The sequence below is a fragment of the Schistocerca serialis genome, chromosome 4 (assembly GCF_023864345.2).
Source record: "Schistocerca serialis cubense isolate TAMUIC-IGC-003099 chromosome 4, iqSchSeri2.2, whole genome shotgun sequence".
In the NCBI taxonomy this organism is placed as follows: domain Eukaryota; kingdom Metazoa; phylum Arthropoda; class Insecta; order Orthoptera; family Acrididae; genus Schistocerca; species Schistocerca serialis.
In genome coordinates, this window is record NC_064641.1 from 294219957 (window position 1) to 294238708 (window position 18752).

At 38.7% G+C, this 18752-nt stretch overlaps 1 protein-coding gene across 4 annotated transcripts in view; it reads right to left on the bottom strand.

Annotated features, from left to right (window-relative positions):
* Nucleotides 1–912: 912 nt before the first annotated feature.
* LOC126473923 (uncharacterized) overlaps nucleotides 913–18752 on the bottom strand; it is a 67821-nt gene continuing 49981 nt past the window's right edge. The window contains exons 10-13 of one of the 4 annotated variants that reach the window (XM_050101281.1): nucleotides 11766–11825; nucleotides 9136–9372; nucleotides 2154–2393; nucleotides 913–1626 (exon numbers count right to left, since the gene is read on the bottom strand). In XM_050101281.1, the coding sequence (XP_049957238.1) occupies nucleotides 1574–1626; nucleotides 2154–2393; nucleotides 9136–9372; nucleotides 11766–11825 (590 nt within the window). In that variant the 3' untranslated portion in view covers nucleotides 913–1573. Of the gene's footprint in view, nucleotides 1627–1848; nucleotides 2394–9135; nucleotides 9373–9693; nucleotides 9973–11765; nucleotides 11826–18752 lie in introns of those variants that run through there. The other 3 variants (XM_050101282.1, XM_050101280.1, XR_007586537.1) reach the window with 3 other exon arrangements.

Sequence of the window (18752 nt, forward strand, 5' to 3'; positions counted from 1 at the left end):
AATAACTGAAGTTGCATATGCCCAATTTCCATACATTTCTTTAAATTACTCTGTGAGATCATTCAGCAGCAACACTCAAGCAGCCCCCCCCCCCCCCCCCCCCCAAGTTCATCTGACTTCCAGAAATCACGACTTCTAAGATGTTGACGTTCACTAGAAAGTCTTATTTCACTTGGGAGTTTGCTACATTTTGCCGATTCAATCTTCTAATCATTCATTCCAATTCCTTAAATATATTTACCAGTATCAGCCAGCATTTTAGGGACAAAAGATTAGAATATATCGTCTCACCGAAAGAGGTAATTAGAGAGAGTTCTGATTACAGGAGGATGCGGAAGGAAATCAGTCATACTCTTTTCAAAGGGACTATCCTGGGATTTCCCTGGAGTAATTTAGGGAAACCTCAGAAAACCTAAATCTGGATTTGAAGTCAACATTTTAGTGGAAACGCAATCTGTAATGATTTAACAACCGCCACTGTTACATTTGGCTATATTAGAAATTGCCTCTCCTCTCTGCCTATACAAACACAGCAACACAAAGAATATTTTTGCAGTTTATTTTTCATGGATGCCACTGTGATCTTGAAAATAAAAAAATCTTAAAAGTACCCTTTGGCACTGTTCTCAGTTTGTTGCCTAGCACTAAACAAGGAACACTTATACAGGAAAGCCAAATTCCCGTGTAGTTGCACCACCACATATTTTAGCTACTTCACAAAGATCTACTACTACTACTATTATTATTGAATCATTGATCTTCTGACTAGTTTGAAGCAGCTCACCACAAATTCCTCTACTGTGCCAACCTTTTCATCTCGAAAGTAGCACTTTTACCCTACACCCTCAATTATTTGCTGGATGTATTCCAATCTGTCTTTATCAGTAGCTTTTACCAATTATTACAGACCAGTTATAGGTTGGAATGAACACATTTTATTGATTTACATATAAAATACAGACAGCTCTGTACATTTATACAATACATTTAGAATATAAATTATACTTCAAAATGACTGAAATAAAAACTTCAATAAAAAAGTGCTACGAAAGATGTAAATGCAAGATCTCTGTACACAATACCATCTAATTATTAAAAATCAGTCCAACAAAGAAAGATCACAGAGCCACATTCAGCATCACTAACACCACATCAATACTGTAAAGATAAGTGCACTAAATCCCACCCTCCCAGCTCTTCATCCATTCCTCATCACGACTGGCAACGCAAAGCTGAACGATGGAGGCAGAATACTGTTAGGCGTTGTTACATCACGCTAAAACAGAATTGCATATTGCAGAAATGGGTGAATACACGAACTAAATCTGCAGGTTTAAGTCTTTATTTCCAAATTAAATACTGTACACAGTCTGTAACAAAGCAACACAACAGCATGTGAGCTACCTCCAACAGCTTCAAATCAGGAAAGGTTAGGACTTTATTTGCATATTAGAAGTGAAACTCCATGTCAGATCAAGAATTTCATGTTGATAATACTGAAGCATCCAAAAACAAATTAATTTGGACAGGTACAAAAATGACGTTGTATGGAGTGTGTTGTCATTATCTCGCTTCATCTCTCCCCCGTTGCCGAACTCCAGTAGTTATCCCCGATCACATAATCATCTAAAACAAATAAGCAATAGCACCAGGAAAAATATCTAGAATTAACATTAATTTTAGTGCATCAAAACCAAGCCAAATTATGTGAACATATGGAAAAGTCTGAATCCCCATTTATAAAGTAATCAACATTTCAAATTATCATTAATTAGGAACAAATTAAGTCAACTGTATGAAGTTTCTCAAATGCACTATTTGAGAACCTGGTGACAAGAAGACACAAACCTTGCATGCTGCAGCCTAATGGTGACTGTACCCATAGCCATTGGCCAACGGTGACATCATCTGTTGTGTTGTGTTAGAGGTAACAGAAGAAAGTGATGGAGCAGACTGATTGGTATCAGTCTGTGGCAATTTCTGAGAATCAGTTGTGGTCTGGGATGTTGGTGAAGAGGGAGGTTGTTGCAATGCAGCTGGAGGAGGCAGCCCACCATTGCTCCCCAGGTGAACCTGCTGAGGCTGCTCCTGATTCTGCTGTGGGTGTTGCTCTTGTCGCCATGCACGATCAGGTGAAGACTCCCGCAACTTGCCTGATCGGTCATCCCGCCTGTCACGAGGGCTGCGACTTCTGGAACGGGTCCTGTCCCTCCTCCTGTCTCTGCTGCGGCTTCTGCTTCGTCTGTCTCTGTCTCTGTCCCTGTCCCTATCTCTGTCTCTGTCCCTGTCTCTGCTCCGACTACGCGTGCGGGACCGGCTGCGGCTTCGTGATCTCGTCCGACTACGGCCGCCACCTAGGCCGCGGCCACCTCTACCACGCCATCTGTTCCGACCTGATAAAATAAAATATTAATTCTTATTACACAAAAAAACTGTCTAAGATTTATTTAGTTAACACATTGCAGGCTTTCAGAAAATAATAAATCAAAGGAAATGACAGAATATTTTTGTTTAGGCATCAAAATAACTTTTAGACACGTCACTCAAAGTTCTTTCAGTGCTGCTGGAGCAAAGGTAATATACGGAAATGCAAGATTTAAATAAATTTGTTGTAGGGATTAGTACTGAAACATAAAATTTACAAATCCACATAAGCAACACAATTTTTTTTTAAGAAGCCTTTTGACAAATTCAATAACCAATGGAGAGAATGAGCTGTTTGTATTACAATTTACGATCAATTCAACTGTCAATGTGCTAAGCCTTTTTGAGATGCTGAACCACAACACAAGGCATCTTACTGAGTTTTCATTCACCAGATATTCCCAATTCACAGGTAAATGCCTGCCCATTAAATATAACGACTAATAGACAAGTTTTGATGGATTATTGATAACAGAACAATGAGAATGTAATCAATTTGACAACATAAAACTTGTTCATGACCAATGGTACTGATTGAAGTTACCAATTTTCTCTCACCAACAGCACAGCTCAGCGTTTATGCTGAATTGACAACGACCCCCCTCCCCAAACAGCAAGCCAGTCTTACACCCAAGTTTTATTTGGAACAATGTCATCACAGATTTATAGGGCACACAAAAGCACAAACAGAAATTAAGCAATCTCACACTTATACAAATATCCGGTTGCAATTTTTTTTTGTTCCAATAAAACAGTTGTTACTACCTTTGGAAATTAATACTAAGTATGCCCGATCAGATTTCACCACATCCTCTCATTGTTAAGTGTATTGTTGCTTCTTTCCTAAGCTGTTTCAAAGGAATCACACTTGTGACAGGAAAGAAAAGCACTACACTGTTATGTAACCCTACACGAAATAATATTCAGCTCAGTAACATGAGGGCATCGCTGTCAAAATCCATGCTGTGGATCTTATTTTCAGAGTTTAGAGGTTATCTATGATACGCACATAACATGAACTTCCTGCAATGTAATGTTAACTGCAAGAACAACTACTACTGTACATGGGTTGGTAAAAATCTTATGATTTTACACATGGCATTCAGACAGCAACCTTACAAGAATATGACAGTTAATACAACCAACCAGTTGCAACAAGATTTTGCTTTAAACTAGTTTCGACACAAACTATGTCTGACGACAGCAGAAATTTCAAACAACTGTTTTGATTTCCTCTGCATGTCAAAAACAGGTTGAAGAAGTATCTAGTTGCTACCAGTTGGCTGTATTAACAAGTCCTATTCTTGTACGATTACTGTCTCAAAGCCTCACTTAAAACAGTTTGGATTTTATATTGAAGACAGCCAATCAGCGTTGTTTAAAGTAAAAGCTTGTTGCAACTGGTTTGCTGTAATACTGAACTCTTACTACTGTACATATTACAGGGCACCAGAATGACTTAGCTCACCCACGTTACATTTTGTAACTTAATGTACTTTTTCTTCCTGCAACTGTTACACCTACAACTTTGAAATGTTGACAGCTGTTTTCAGCATGTTTTGTTAGCTCACTGAACCATAATCAACTACCCGTAAGTGAGAGCCTCCAGTATATTGTTCACAGAATATAGAACTATTTCTTGGCATTTCGATCAATACTGGATTAGATAAAAACCCAAAAGAAGGGAAGGAAGGGGCTGGGCAGAAAGGAGGATGGTCTTACCACCAGCACTTTCGTATTCTACACCTACATACATATTGAAAATCCATCTTAGCGTGTTTGGTGACAGGTACATTGTGTACCAGTGTCATTCTGCCCCTGCCTTGTTCAATTCGACAGTGGTGTATGGGAAAAATTGCACAATTCCAACTGCTCTAATTTTACCTGTATGGCCCTTCTGTGGATTATATGTAGGAGGAAGCAATACACTGATACTATCTACTTGGAACATACACTCTTGGAATTTTAGTAGTAAACCACACCATAATGCACAACTACTACTTTTGTAGCATCTGTCAATGGAGTTGGACGAGGAGTTCAGTAACAGGTGCTCACTAAACAAACCCTTCGGAAACAACTGTTTTCTTTGCATCTTCTCTATCTCCTCTATCGATTGTCCCAGTCTCAACAGTACTTCAAGTATTAGTTGAATATAGGGTTTTTTCCCCCCAACGAGTCTTGAATCAACCTTTACTATAATCAATTTTATGGGAGCTGTTCCTCTTCAAATCACCCCTGACCAATTCTAGATTTTTAATGGATGTCACTAGCTCCAGTGACTGTTCAGCAACTGCTCAAACAAACAATAGGTCTTTCTGCCTACTTATGCAAAGTGAATTGATCTGTTTATGCTGACAGTAAATAGCTAATTCCTGCAGCAAGAAATGATAATCTTGCATTCCACTAGAAATTTCTAGCAATGACTTCTCTATACACAACAGCATTATCTGTCGCCAGCCTAATAGGGCACTAACATCTAAAATTACAAAACAAAACTGTCATGCAGTGTACCACATTTGCATTAAACACTATGACACGGCACACTTCTGTACCACAATCAAGTCCACTGTATCTGAACAGTCTATGATTACAATTTGCTTGTGACTTTATGACTGCTGTTGTTAAGAGTGCTGGAACTGTCAACTACTGAGTGGACATACACACTAGCAACACAAATTTTAACATTAGATATGTGAACATATTAAGACATAATTTATTAACTCACCTAAATGTGTTATTACCATAAGCACACATAGTAAAACACCAAATTGATGAACTGGTTTTATGGAAATTCCGCTTTTAATGAATATTTCCATTCGTCCCGGTGATACAATAACAAAGTTATTTCTTCATGCTTTTACCAAACCGCACTTTAAGCAAAAGTCTGCTTTTAAAGAATAGACATGGAACATCTTGCAAATTGAAAGGCAGTTTTAACATACCTCCTAACACTTTCGAGCAACTTTCTGATTTCTTTCCATTGAACAGTTGTGTGTGTGCATGTGTATGTGGACACAGTAAATAGTAATAGGACAGAGTGTAGTCCAACTATACTTCCTTTGTAGCTTTATCAGCACATGCATCAAATGGAAATCAATTCCATGACACTTAGGTCATGTGCTGTGACACCACAGTCACCAAGTCTATGAAGCTCTGAAGTGTAGCTGTTTGTTGATTGAAGTATCAAAGTTATCAGTTTCACTTTTGTGGAGTTATGGCCTGCAAAAGTTCGAAGCTTACAGTTCAGCAAAACCTGATGATAATCCGAGATGTTGGTGGCAGTCTTAGCTTAAATTTTTCCTACATGGCGAACAAATACAGCGCTGTCTAGATGTGCGGCTAATGATTCCTATGGATCCAAAATAGAGGAATGTTCATATGTCTACATTCAACAACAAGGAAAACTTCTAATTGTAGTTTCAAGGACTGAGAAGCAGAAGCATTCCTGTACGGGGAAACATAATGCACGAAAAAGTTTGAAATCACTATGAACATCGACATTGACACTTTAAGCGTATTAAACAGCTGCTGGAATAGTTAAAAAAAATTATAATCTGTAGTTTAAAAATGTAGGTTAGACAGCTAGGCTCTTAGAAAAGTGTAACTTAATGGAAGAACATTACATTGCCACAATTTATATAGAGCTATCAGCCCACATACATTTCATTTCAATGCTGTTGAAACTCTTCTCTTTTATAATTTAATTCCTGCAAAAATCGTGTTTCATCACGGAGGGGAGGTGGGGGGTGGGGGGGGGGGGAGGCCCCACAGAGGTTAAAAATAGTAAAGAAATGATGATGATACTAATGTATGTAAAGGGTGATGGAAATGAAAAGCTGTCTCCATTATCAATTCCCATGTGTTTCTCAAGCATAAAAATACTATTTTGTACTCAAGAGCACAATAGCAAATCCAGAAAATGTCAGAAATCTTTGCAACTTTTTCAAGCAGTTACATGCCAAGAGTGGAGCAGCAGGAAAAAATTAGTCTAATTATTGAACCATGCCCCATACATTCTAATGAAGCATATTTCTGAGGAATGTACAACTGCAAAAGTAATCTGCAGCCTCTGGACGAGGAAATAATACACTCTGTTGAAAGCCAGGTACAGAGCAACATTTGTGTAAAAGTCAATTTCATTCCATGCGAGGAAGGAAGTGATGAGACTCAGCACTGTACAGGCTATGCATCTGTTTCTGCCCGGGATTTTGTAAAACAGACTGTTATACAAATACTGACTCTGGTAAATTGGTTGCTATTGAAGGAGACGTTCCAGGAGAATGGAGTAGCATAACAGATGAAGAGGAGGGCATTGTGTAAAGTTTCACTGCTGTTGTGCAAGGAATTGATACTGTTAACAGTTTATTTTCCTGTTTTAATATAGACAGGTCAATTTTAAACTATATCAGGCAGCTTGAGCGACTTCTTCTTTCAGTAGAATATATGCTGTAAGAACAAAACTGCTTGATTTTTTTTGTTCAGTGAAGAGTGTAATAAATGTATATTCACTGCATTTAAATTTGTAGCAGCACAGGATATTGGTGATTTTGTAATTAAATAGCACTTTGAACTACAATTCTGGGTTTCCCTTTCCACGTACTCTGGCAAAACCCCAATTAATGAAAAAAATATTTGCGTACCCAGAGATTAATAAAAAATGGGTTTTACTGCGTTACAAAAAGCAGTATATCATCTATATCCTCAGGTCATCATATGAAGTCTCATTAACATTTAAAGCCTGCCCATTCTTGTTACCATCTCACAACCCCTTACAGTTTACACACAACAGAAACTGACCATGCAGATTAGCATGAGCTACTGAAATTAACTCAGATAGACTGCAACATTAGGAAGTGATGGTAAAAAGCAAACTGTCTTAACATAAGAACTCCATTTTCAAACGACCTTAATTCAGTTATTAAGCTTTTCAACTCTAGATATTTAAAACAGAAACATGTAATAAGAATCACATGTATAATTAATTTCTTTATTCTCTGGTTCTTACGAAGTTTTACTGATGCAAGGAATTTGTACATTAACTAAACCTATTGAGGACAGTATTTTAACTGTACTGAACCACAGGTATCTAGACTGGTTACAATGCAGAGAGCACAACAGGATTAATCATGGAAAGCTACAAAGGAACACATTCTGTAATGATTTTTGATTGCAAACACTAACAAATTTGTGTACAACGAAGGCTACAGCAATGAGGTACAATTTTAATATGGTTTAGCTGAACAAAAATTACCAATACCTAGGTATTAAGGAATAAAAGTAGTGTGTAATAAACCTGTAAGCCAAAATAAAAATAAAAATAACGTTTGTGTTGTTGAAGGCAGTGACCTTAACATAGTTCATGTAGAAACAATGCCGTTGTTTTTCATACAGTTGTGCTTCACACATTCATATGTCATCTATTGAATCAATCGTATCACGGTATGTGGTTTCTTCACACTGCTAAGTTTAAGGTTCACAAATCCAGATTACTTTTAAATTCACATTGACTACCACTAAATTTTACAGTTTCTTCGAAGGACATATCTAAATATCCTACACTTGGGTATTTTTGCCTTTAAAATATGTGGGCACCATGTGGGGAGTTGTTCTTTGCTTGTAACTTGTTTTATGAATTATGGGCGTAGAACATTACATCGCAATCTTCTTTGCAAACCCTTGACACTGCTCTTTTCTGTCACCTATAATGACTGTCACCAGAAGATTATAGCACTTTATATAGATGCACATAAAGTTAAAAATCATCATTCAAAAAATACTAAATTACACACAGAACCGCTGAGGACAGTGGAATGACACTACTGGTCGCAGGCTGTATGGTTCTCTGTCTTACTACTGTGAATCTCTCCACCACCACCACCACCACCACCACCACCACCACCAAACTAAATCCGTATGAAATTAATGCTGAAAACTGATTCTGTGCACTTTGAAGTCTTAATGTGTGTCAATATAAATTTGAAGTAATAATCCATAGCAGAAATGTAAAATGAATAGTGTACATCATAAGCTAGTAGCTAGTTACAAAAAAGAATGAATAGCTGGCATCTTTTTCTTGGTACGTACATGCACACCCATTCCAAATAAATTTGTTTTGAGTATTTGTTGCATGGAGCATATACGATAGGGAACAGCAAGAAACTTCCTGGCAGATAAAATCGTGTGCCAAACCAGAACTCTAACCAGTGATTCTTTGTTTTCATTGACACCTTCTCCACCAACAGAGCTATCGGATCAAGACTCACAACTAACCCTTATCACAGATTTACTTCCACCAGTAGCTCATCAGTGAGGCTATATTTGCTCATTGTGGATATGTTGTGTAGTCGGGTATGACAAATGATTGAGGACTGTTAAAATTTTTTTTCTTTTCTGGTGATTGGAGCCATAAGTTTTTGCACAATAGGAATTACAAGAAGTAAAACAGATGAAATAGATGGTGATCCAGTCTTGTATAAATTGTGAAATCAATAAGTAAAACTGATATTCATTAAGCTCTGGCTAAAATTTTCTATTTACACTACTTTCAGTTAATGCATCCAGCCTTAATACATAGAAGGTGCCAGTTGCCCAAATGTTTCCAAGAACAGTACGCTTGCAAAATGTCAATCACTATTCACTGCTATTTTAATGCTCACCATTCAGGCAAGGTTTCCGTATTATTAAGTACTACATAAATAAAAATTTGATCACCTCTTCCTCCCATTCCTTTTGCCATTTCAGCCATTTCATACAACTTAGGATTGATGACCTGATTTGCTTCTCTTAATACTGCAACCAAATCTGCTGCTTGTCTTGCATTGCTTGGTGTAAAAAAGGTATATGCAGTGCCTGTTCTTTGAGATCGTCCTGTCCTCCCAATACGATGAACATAATCTTCCGAACTTGAGGGGTAGTCAAAGTTAATGACAAACTTTACATCCTCCACATCTGAAAAAGCAGCAAAACTATGTGAGTAAGCACAAAACAGACAAGCGATGTTACAACATTAATAACTAATTAAAAACACTTTCAAATCAAACAGCAGTACAGTAATAAAAGTATTAATTTTAATGTAACTACACGTTTATTTTCAATTTACAGGATCTTCTGAGATTAAATGAAAAAATATTTAATCACTGATCACTATTAGTATAACATTAAAATGATTACTGATACCACATTAAACAATTAGCAAGTCATGACATTAGCCTGCAATAAAAAACCACAATGATTAAGGAAACGCCTGAGCAGGTGTAGTTTAGTTATTACCTGTGTGCGAACCACTAACAGGCCTAGTAGTGCAGTCAGGTGCACACTCCGCACAAGTTGCTTACTGCTGCCCTACAACTGGGCCATCTTAAGCAACTCGGTTGGGAGCATGCACCTGCGACGGCGAACGGGGGGGCGTGCAACCCCCTTCTGTTACTCGGCTTTCTCTCAGGGGCCTACCGAGTGGCCCGCAGGCCTACCGAGTGGCCCGCAGAGAAGCCAGAGAGGCACAGCCTGAACGACAATGCAAACCACCTTTGCATTATCTTGCTTGTGCCTCTGCAAGAAAAAAGAAAATAATCGAACTTGTTAATAACAGAAGTCTCCCACAGATCGTCACTTTCCTTTCACTGACTGAAGAGAACTCAAGACAGCAGGCCACTGCTATCCCAGTAATTTATCAAATGGCATTTTTAAAAATATTTACTAATACTATTTTGGAGGGCCGTGTAGCTCCAATGTTGTTACTGGCTGGCACCAACAGCTACAAAATTGCTTCTGCACGAGTTGCGTCCACAAACTGGCTGCGGCAAAGTATAGGTTCCCACAGACTGCATGTACTTGCCACTTACTGTAAGTAAAACTGATATCTCAATCAGTTTTCAGATTTCTGGAAACCAATCATATTAATAGAAATAAAAAGAATATTCATGGCCCCATAACCTATATATCATACTTTTTCAATGAACCCAGTGGCATGTTTTAAATATACTAACCACAAGGTACCACTTACTCCCACAACAAAATTAAAATTTGTGCAATATTTGATTTCAAGGGTATCCCACACTAACATGTAGCATACAAAATCAGAAGGCTTCTTTTTAAACACTTAACCATTCCCTTGCCTGAACCACTTTGCTTTTTACAGCATTTAATTTTGTAACCCTTAACTAAAGAATTCATGTATGGTCCTTAAATACTGTAACCCACAATATTTACTGCTGGAAATGTCATAAGTGAAAAGAGTGGTTTTAAAAACACCTAAGACATTTTCCATGCTAGTAGTGCCCTGTACACATCAGTCAATCCCCTTAAACTACTATCCTAATGTTGCCCTACTATTGTGAAATTGAACATACTGATATTGCAGAAACCGAGGAAAGGGGGGAGAGGGGAGAGGGAGGGAGGGAGAGAGAGGGGGGGGGGGTAGGAGGAGGAGGTAGAGAGAGAGGGGTAGGAGGAGGAGGGGAGAGAGAGAGAGGAGAGAGAGAGAGAGAGAGAGAGAGAGAGAGAGGAGGAGAGGAGAGAGAGAGAGAGAGGAGGAGGAGGAGGGAGGAGGGGAGAGAGAGAGAGGAGGAGGAGGAGGAGGAGGAGGAGGAGGGGAGAGAGAGAGAGAGAGAGAGAGAGAGGAGGAGGAGGAGGAGGAGGAGGAGGAGGAGGGGAGAGAGAGAGAGAGAGAGGAGGAGGAGGAGGAGGAGGGGAGAGAGAGAGAGAGAGAGAGAGAGAGAGAGAGAGAGAGAGAGGAGGAGGAGGAGGAGGAGGGGGGAGAGAGAGAGAGAGAGAGAGAGAGAGAGAGAGAGAGAGAGAGAGAGAGGAGAGGAGAGAGAGAGAGAGGAGGAGGAGGAGGAGGGGAGAGAGAGAGGGAGAGAGAGAGAGAGAGAGAGAGAGAGAGAGAGAGAGAGAGAGAGGAGGAGGGGAGGGAGAGAGAGAGAGAGAGAGAGAGAGGAGAGAGAGAGAGAGAGGAGAGAGAGAGAGAGAGAGGAGGGGGGGGAGAGAGAGAGAGAGAGAGAGAGAGAGAGAGAGGAGGGGAGAGAGAGAGAGAGAGAGAGAGAGAGAGAGAGAGAGAGAGAGAGGAGGGGCGAGCACACACTGCACTCACTTATTTGTACATTCTCACTGAATAATGAAATATTACTTTAATTCATATTTAACTGGGACTAAAGTAACAGTTATTGAAAAATATCCCACTTCTTGTGTACTGAATTCACAACTCAATAAAAACTCACTGCAGTATGGAACATTTGAAACTGTAGAAGCCTTCCAACCTCACAAAAAGTCTAATCAATGAAAACTGTTTACTGTCGCGTTCAACATATAAATATAAGATTTGTGTACATGACATACATACATACCTAAGCCTCGAGCAGCAACATCAGTAGCAACAAGAATCGGTGATTTTCCTGTGCGAAATTCTAGAAGAAAATAAAATCAAGTATCACTTTACACCATTCAACTTTCTGTCCACTTACATTGCATGCATGCCAAACCATTCTATACTTTATGATTTCCATAAAAACTCAAAGGGTGCAATGCTTGCATTATAATTAGCATAACAATCCAGTAATTTTTAAATGTGTATGTGTGTGTGTGCGTGTGTGTGTGTGTGTGTGTGTGTGTGTGTGTGTGTGTGTGTGTGTGTGTAGTGATAAACATTATAAAATTATAATTAGTACAGTGGGCACACCATCAAATAAGATGTGCAAACTGAGGTGCTGATATTCAAACAGCAATCGACAGATTTACGGATGCACTTATCAATTATATCTGCCCATTCTTAAGTATGAATATTGGCAATTCAGTCCTAAACAATGGACCATACACCCATACACACTTAAGCATAACCAATTCACTAATAACTTATTATGGCAGGGTTCTATTACATCCATTATTGGAAAGATCTCTGTTGGGCTCTACGAGGATGGAATCCAAACATTAGTCTGAACACCGAAGGCATAAAGTTCCCACAAATTGCTATACCTCCTATTTAATTCATGACATGTTAAGGACACAAAGCCATGCCAAGAAAGGAGGCCAATCTTTATGTATAGTCACATTCGTGTTGCTACACAATAACACACAAAAAATGACAGTCTCTTTCAGGTGTGTTAAGTACATGCATCTCAAACACTCAGCTCCACTGATGTTCGTTTTTATAACATAACATCTGCAGAATAACAATATACTTAATGCAATGGTGAACCTGAAATACAGCTACAAAAAATAATCTATTTGGGAAACAGAGCAGAAACTATACACAACAAGAAATTACTAGAATGCCTTGTATGAAAAAGTAACCGATATTTCTTCTTTCGTTTGTTATTGTTAGCTATGCATATGGCACTGGATCTCGTCTCTTTAATATTCATATCACAGCAGTTCTCTGCAACCATATGACAACTGGATGACAGGATTGCATAATGTTGCAGTACAAAGTCCATGAACCATTCTGGACTGTCAACAACAATCATGCAGTCAAACCTGGAAGTAATTTGTTGATAAGTCTACTAAAAACACACAAATGCAACACTACCTGCAGGACTCCACACCATAAACATTAAACCGAAAGTTTTACAATAGCAAGGAAAAATTTCAGTGAGTGAAAAAAATTGTTAATTCACACGCCTTTGGATGGAAATTCTACAAAGAGTATTTTTGTACTGTGATCCGTATGTGTTAAAACTCCTTTCCCCATAATCTAGCAGTAATGGTCAAACAACAATCACAATACACAGAAATCCAGTTTTATAACTGGAGACTTAATTTAAAATAAAGCAGTTTGAGTTATCAGAATACACACAGTACAATACTGATTTTACCTGTGATATGTTGTCCTGGAAACAGTAACATGATAGCTACTGTCGGGCACTACGAGGATGGAATTCAAACATCTTGTTTGAACACCGAAGGCATAAGTTCCCACTCATTACTATACCTCCTGTTTAATTCATGACATGTTAAGGACACAAGGCCATGCCAAGAAAGGAGGAGAAATCTTTTGTACAATCTCATTTCCTATATTTGTGCAAGTGCAGAAAACTTCTTACAAAATTTGATAGGCATCAAACAGCACAGATAACTGGACACTTACATTTCATCATTAATCTTTATTAATTTAACGATATGCCTAAACCAACTAAGCTTGGAACTACAGCTACAAAAATTTAACTAATTGGGACACAACATGCACTAATAAACTACTAAAGTCATGACATCCTGAAAAACTAAAGCAACTGCCCAATGTTTTGACCACTTCTCCGCAAGGTCTCTGATGCACGATTCCTCATTTTGTCTTTGTCACTGTAAAGAATGCAGGCCCCCTTCCCTCCCCCCAGTAGCACTCACACTACAGAAGCTCTTAGCAAACTCATGTCTTACCGTATTTACTCAAATCTAAGCCACACCTGAAAAATGAGACTCGAAATCAAGGAAAAAAAAATTCCTGAATCTAAGCCGCACCTGAAATTTGAGACTCTAAATTCAAGACGAGAGAAAAGTTTTAGGCCGCACCTCCAAATCGAAACAAAGTTGGTCCATTGTAATACAATTTAGGTCGAATGAATGACGATACAGCTACAGTAGTTTGGTTCGAGTCGTAAACTTAGCAGTTAAGCTTTACCAGGTAGCCATTGCTATGCGTCAGGTGCTCCGTATTTAAACGGGTACCCTTCCTTTTTCACGTGCTTCGTCTGGTTTGAATTGATTGCTTATTTTTCTTTGCTCTGATAAGTGCCAATCTCTTTGCTATAGGGATTTACGTCTCACTAAGCTGAAAATGCATTATAATAAGACTGCGAATGATAGAAGATGTTCTGTACGAGAGTTTAGCGAAAATTTTCTCCGTTTGAAAATGTTTGCAGACGCCTCTTTAGTACATTACATTCTGCACAAAAATTAGAGTCATCTTAGATTTACAAATCTAGTTAATTCATTTCTGACTGTATGTCTATTAGGCATAAGAATAATACAAATATATACATGACATGATATGTATTTCTTCCGCGTCTGCTGTTGTCTCACTCTAGTTTCGTACTTTATTAGGCAGGCAGGATTTAAATGAGATAGCAGCAAACACGAAACAATACATGGCAAAATATTTATTTTCGTATTATTCTTATGGTGAAGACAATACCGCATGTGATTCAAAATTCATAGAAGTTCCTATTACCAACCATCTCTTCTCACAGGAAGGAAAAAATTCAGAACGTAGAGTTTGCTTTATTGACAAACAGTCTTGCCAGTCGGATTTTTGTAGTACATTGAAATGCTGCTACATTCTAAGATGAACAGTACGGAATTTGTATTTACTTCATTGGATAATGTATGAAAATGCAGTGGTCGAAACTTGTGGCGGAGAAGAAAGCTCGTCTTCCACCTTTTTTTTTAATTTATTTACTGACGCAGAGGTTTTGGCACCAGTATTTATCTTTGTGCCTACAAAGCATGCCTGTGTATATTTTTCAGAACTTCCGCTTGCTTTGCACTCGATTCTAAGCCGCAGGCGGTTTTTTGGATTACATAAACCTGAAAAAAAGTGCGGCTTAGATTCGAGTAAATACGGTATGTATGACAGGATGAGAAGACCACACAGGATGAAAGATTACTTCACTGATCATAGTGTGTGTAAACTACTTTCCACTGTCAGCAATTGTGTTGAGGCACACCTAGGACACCAGCCAAAGAAGCCTATGTAAACACACATGCAACTATCTGAAGGAAACTTAACTTTAAGTTGCACATAAAGTTTTGAAACATTCAGTGAGTAAGAGGAGGGGGCTCTATGTGCTGGACATGAATTTCGGTAAAGTATTTGCAGAATTTCCAAAAAAAACTTGTCTCTCCAAAAAGTCAAACTAACACCATTAAGCACATAAGCACTGGTCAAAACTGCTATTCCCACAATACAACAGTATTGGTGTAACAAGTTCAAGAAAAACAATGAAATCCAATTTTATGACATGACTAGAGGCATTTAGTTTACACTAATCAGTTGTCATGTGGAGTACTACTCGAGTATGCAATACAGTAAAATGTGGCTTGCTTATTCCTTACTTAGAATTTGTTCTCCTAGAGACAGTCACGAATGGGAGGTAATATAGAGCTTTACAAGGATGGAATCCAAATGTCTAACCCTTGCCCGGGGACAAACACATGCCAAACAATGAGGTAGTATTATAAATGTATAATTAATCCTTGATTTACACACACACACACACACACACACACACACACACACACACACACAGTAATACCCTTAACACATTTATTCACTTTAGTTCACTGCCAAATTATTTCAATATATCGACTGGGAGGGAGGATTCGTAAAACTAACAAGAATTCATTCCCACAGACAGTGCTGTTACTACAGGTTTCTCCCACTAGGTGTTTGTACTACACACCAATTTTCCCTATCAACCAAACATAGGTTGCACTGATTTTTGCAAATGTTTGTCCATGATCCTAAATGCAGAATTCGTAGGCATGACAATAATATGTTACCATCAAGTTCTGATTCTCACTACAGAAATCAGAAACCCCTCACTGGAAAGAATTCAGCTTGCACGAGATCCAGTAGAAGTTCACTTTGACAGCACAACCAAAGCAAAACAAATGAAAACTAACATAGAAACAATTATGGATACTGTATGCAACATAAAACATATAGCCGAGTTTGAAATTATTCTCTATAGTAATGTAAGTAACCAGTTTACAACATCGAGGAGCTAAAATGTTGGGTGAGGAACTGTAAATCCCCCTCTCAATCACAGTGAAACTACTCACTAGATCCAAACCCCTCTCACTTATTACTAGCACAAAATTTTTTCTAATGAAATGAATTAAGGACACATTAAAAAATAAATATGGGTGAACTAAGGAATAACTTCCAACAAGGTTAAAATTAAATTTTGTCAGTTGGTGAAATAGGATAAGGACATTATGTCTCACTATTTACACTACTATAATTGTTACTACTGATGCCAAATTTCTTTGTAAATATGTCATGGGATGCTGAGGAGTATGCAAATTATCTCAGGAGGTTTTGTTGGGCTCTACGAGGATGGAATCCAAACATACCAGTCTGAACACCGAAGGCATAAAGTTCCCACATATTGATATACCTCCTGTTTAATTCACGACTTGTTATAACACAAAGCCACGCCAAGAAAGGAGGCCAAATCTTAATATGTATTGATTTTTGTAAATGTTTGTCCATGATCCTAAATGCAGAATTCGTAGGTAGGCATGACAATAATATGTTACCATCAAGTTCTGATTCTCACTACAGAAATCAGAAACCCCTCACTGGAAAGAATTCAGCTTGCACGAGATCCAGTAGAAGTTCACTTTGACAGCACAACCAAAGCAAAACAAATGAAAACTAACATAGAAACAATTATGGATACTGTATGCAACATAAAACATATAGCCGAGTTTGAAATTATTCTCTATAGTAATGTAAGTAACCAGTTTACAACATCGAGGAGCTAAAATGTTGGGTGAGGAACTGTAAATCCCCCTCTCAATCACAGTGAAACTACTCACTAGATCCAAACCCCTCTCACTTATTACTAGCACAAAATTTTTTCTAATGAAATGAATTAAGGACACATTAAAAAATAAATATGGGTGAACTAAGGAATAACTTCCAACAAGGTTAAAATTAAATTTCGTCAGTTGGTGAAATAGGATAAGGACATTATGTCTCACTATTTACACTACTATAATTGTTACTACTGATGCCAAATTTCTTTGTAAATATGTCATGGGATGCTGAGGAGTATGCAAATTATCTCAGGAGGTTTTGTTGGGCTCTACGAGGATGGAATCCAAACATACCAGTCTGAACACCGAAGGCATAAAGTTCCCACATATTGATATACCTCCTGTTTAATTCACGACTTGTTATGACACAAAGCCATGCCAAGAAAGGAGGCCAAATCTTAATATGTATAATCACATCCCATGTATTTTTTGTTGCCAGACACAATCACTTAAAAATAGTACGTCTTTCTGCTGTAATCAGTACAGGCATCTTAAATGCTCAGCTCCTTTTATTCTTACAATTGATCATTAACATTTGCAAAGTAGCGATGTACTTAATGCAATGGAAAATCAGACTTACAGAAAAAAATAAAAATTTTAAAAACTGGGAAACAAAGCAGCCTACAATACACAACTAAAATTAACCAGGACACCCTAATGAAAAAGTAAAACATTTCTTCCTTTGTTTGTTATTGCTAGCTGTGCATTTGGCACTGCATCTCAGACTCTCCAATATTCAATCACAGCCATTCTTGACACAATAACTTTACTACAGGATCACACAGAAGACAGATGTACTTAATAGGTCAAAGAGAGTGGACTGCTCTGGATTATCAGCAAAAATCCTCAAGCAGTCAAACCCATGACTAATTTGTTGAATACGGATGCAGAGGGAAACATTCCACATGGGAAAATATGGGCAGTAGTGTGTTTTTCGTTGTGCCTATCGACATACCGTCGCTTTCTCGTTTGGTAAGTTGATAGAGACAACACACACACACACACACACACACACACACACACACACACACACACACATGTAAATGCAAGGAGGTTGGGCTGAGATGTCAGTCGAGGCGGAAGTACAGAGGCAAAGATGTTGTTAATGACAGGTGAGGTATGAGCGGCAGCAACTTGAAATTAGTGGAGGTTGAGGCCTGGTGGTCAACGAGAAGAGAGGATATACTGAAGGGCAAGTTCCCATCTCCGGAGTTCTGATAGGTTGGTGTCAGTGGGAAGTATCCAGATAACCCGGACGGTGTGAACACTGTGCCAACATGTGCTGGCCGTGCACCAAGGCATGTTTAGCCACAGGGTGATCCTCATTACCAACAAACACTGTCTGCCTGTGTCCGTTCATCCGAATGGACAGTTTGTTGCTGGTCATTCCCACATAGAAGGCTTCACAGTGTAGGCATGTCAGTTGGTAAATCATGTGAGTGCTTTCACACGTGGCTATGCCTCCGATTGTGTACACCTTCCGGGTTATAGGACTGGAGTAGGTGGTGGTGGGAGGGTGCATGGGACAGGTCTTACAATGGGGGCGGTTACAAGGGTAGGAACCAGAGGGTAGGGAAGGTGGTTTGGGGATTTCATAGGGATGAACCAAGAGGTTACGAAGGTTAGGTGGACGGCGGAAAGACACTCTTGGTGGAGTGGGGAGGATTTCATGAAGGATGGATCTCATTTCAGGGGAGGATTTCATGAAGGATGGATCTCATTTCAGGGCAGGATTTGAGGAAGTCGTACCCCTGCTGGAGAGCCACATTCAGAGTCTGATCCAGTCCCGGAAAGTATCC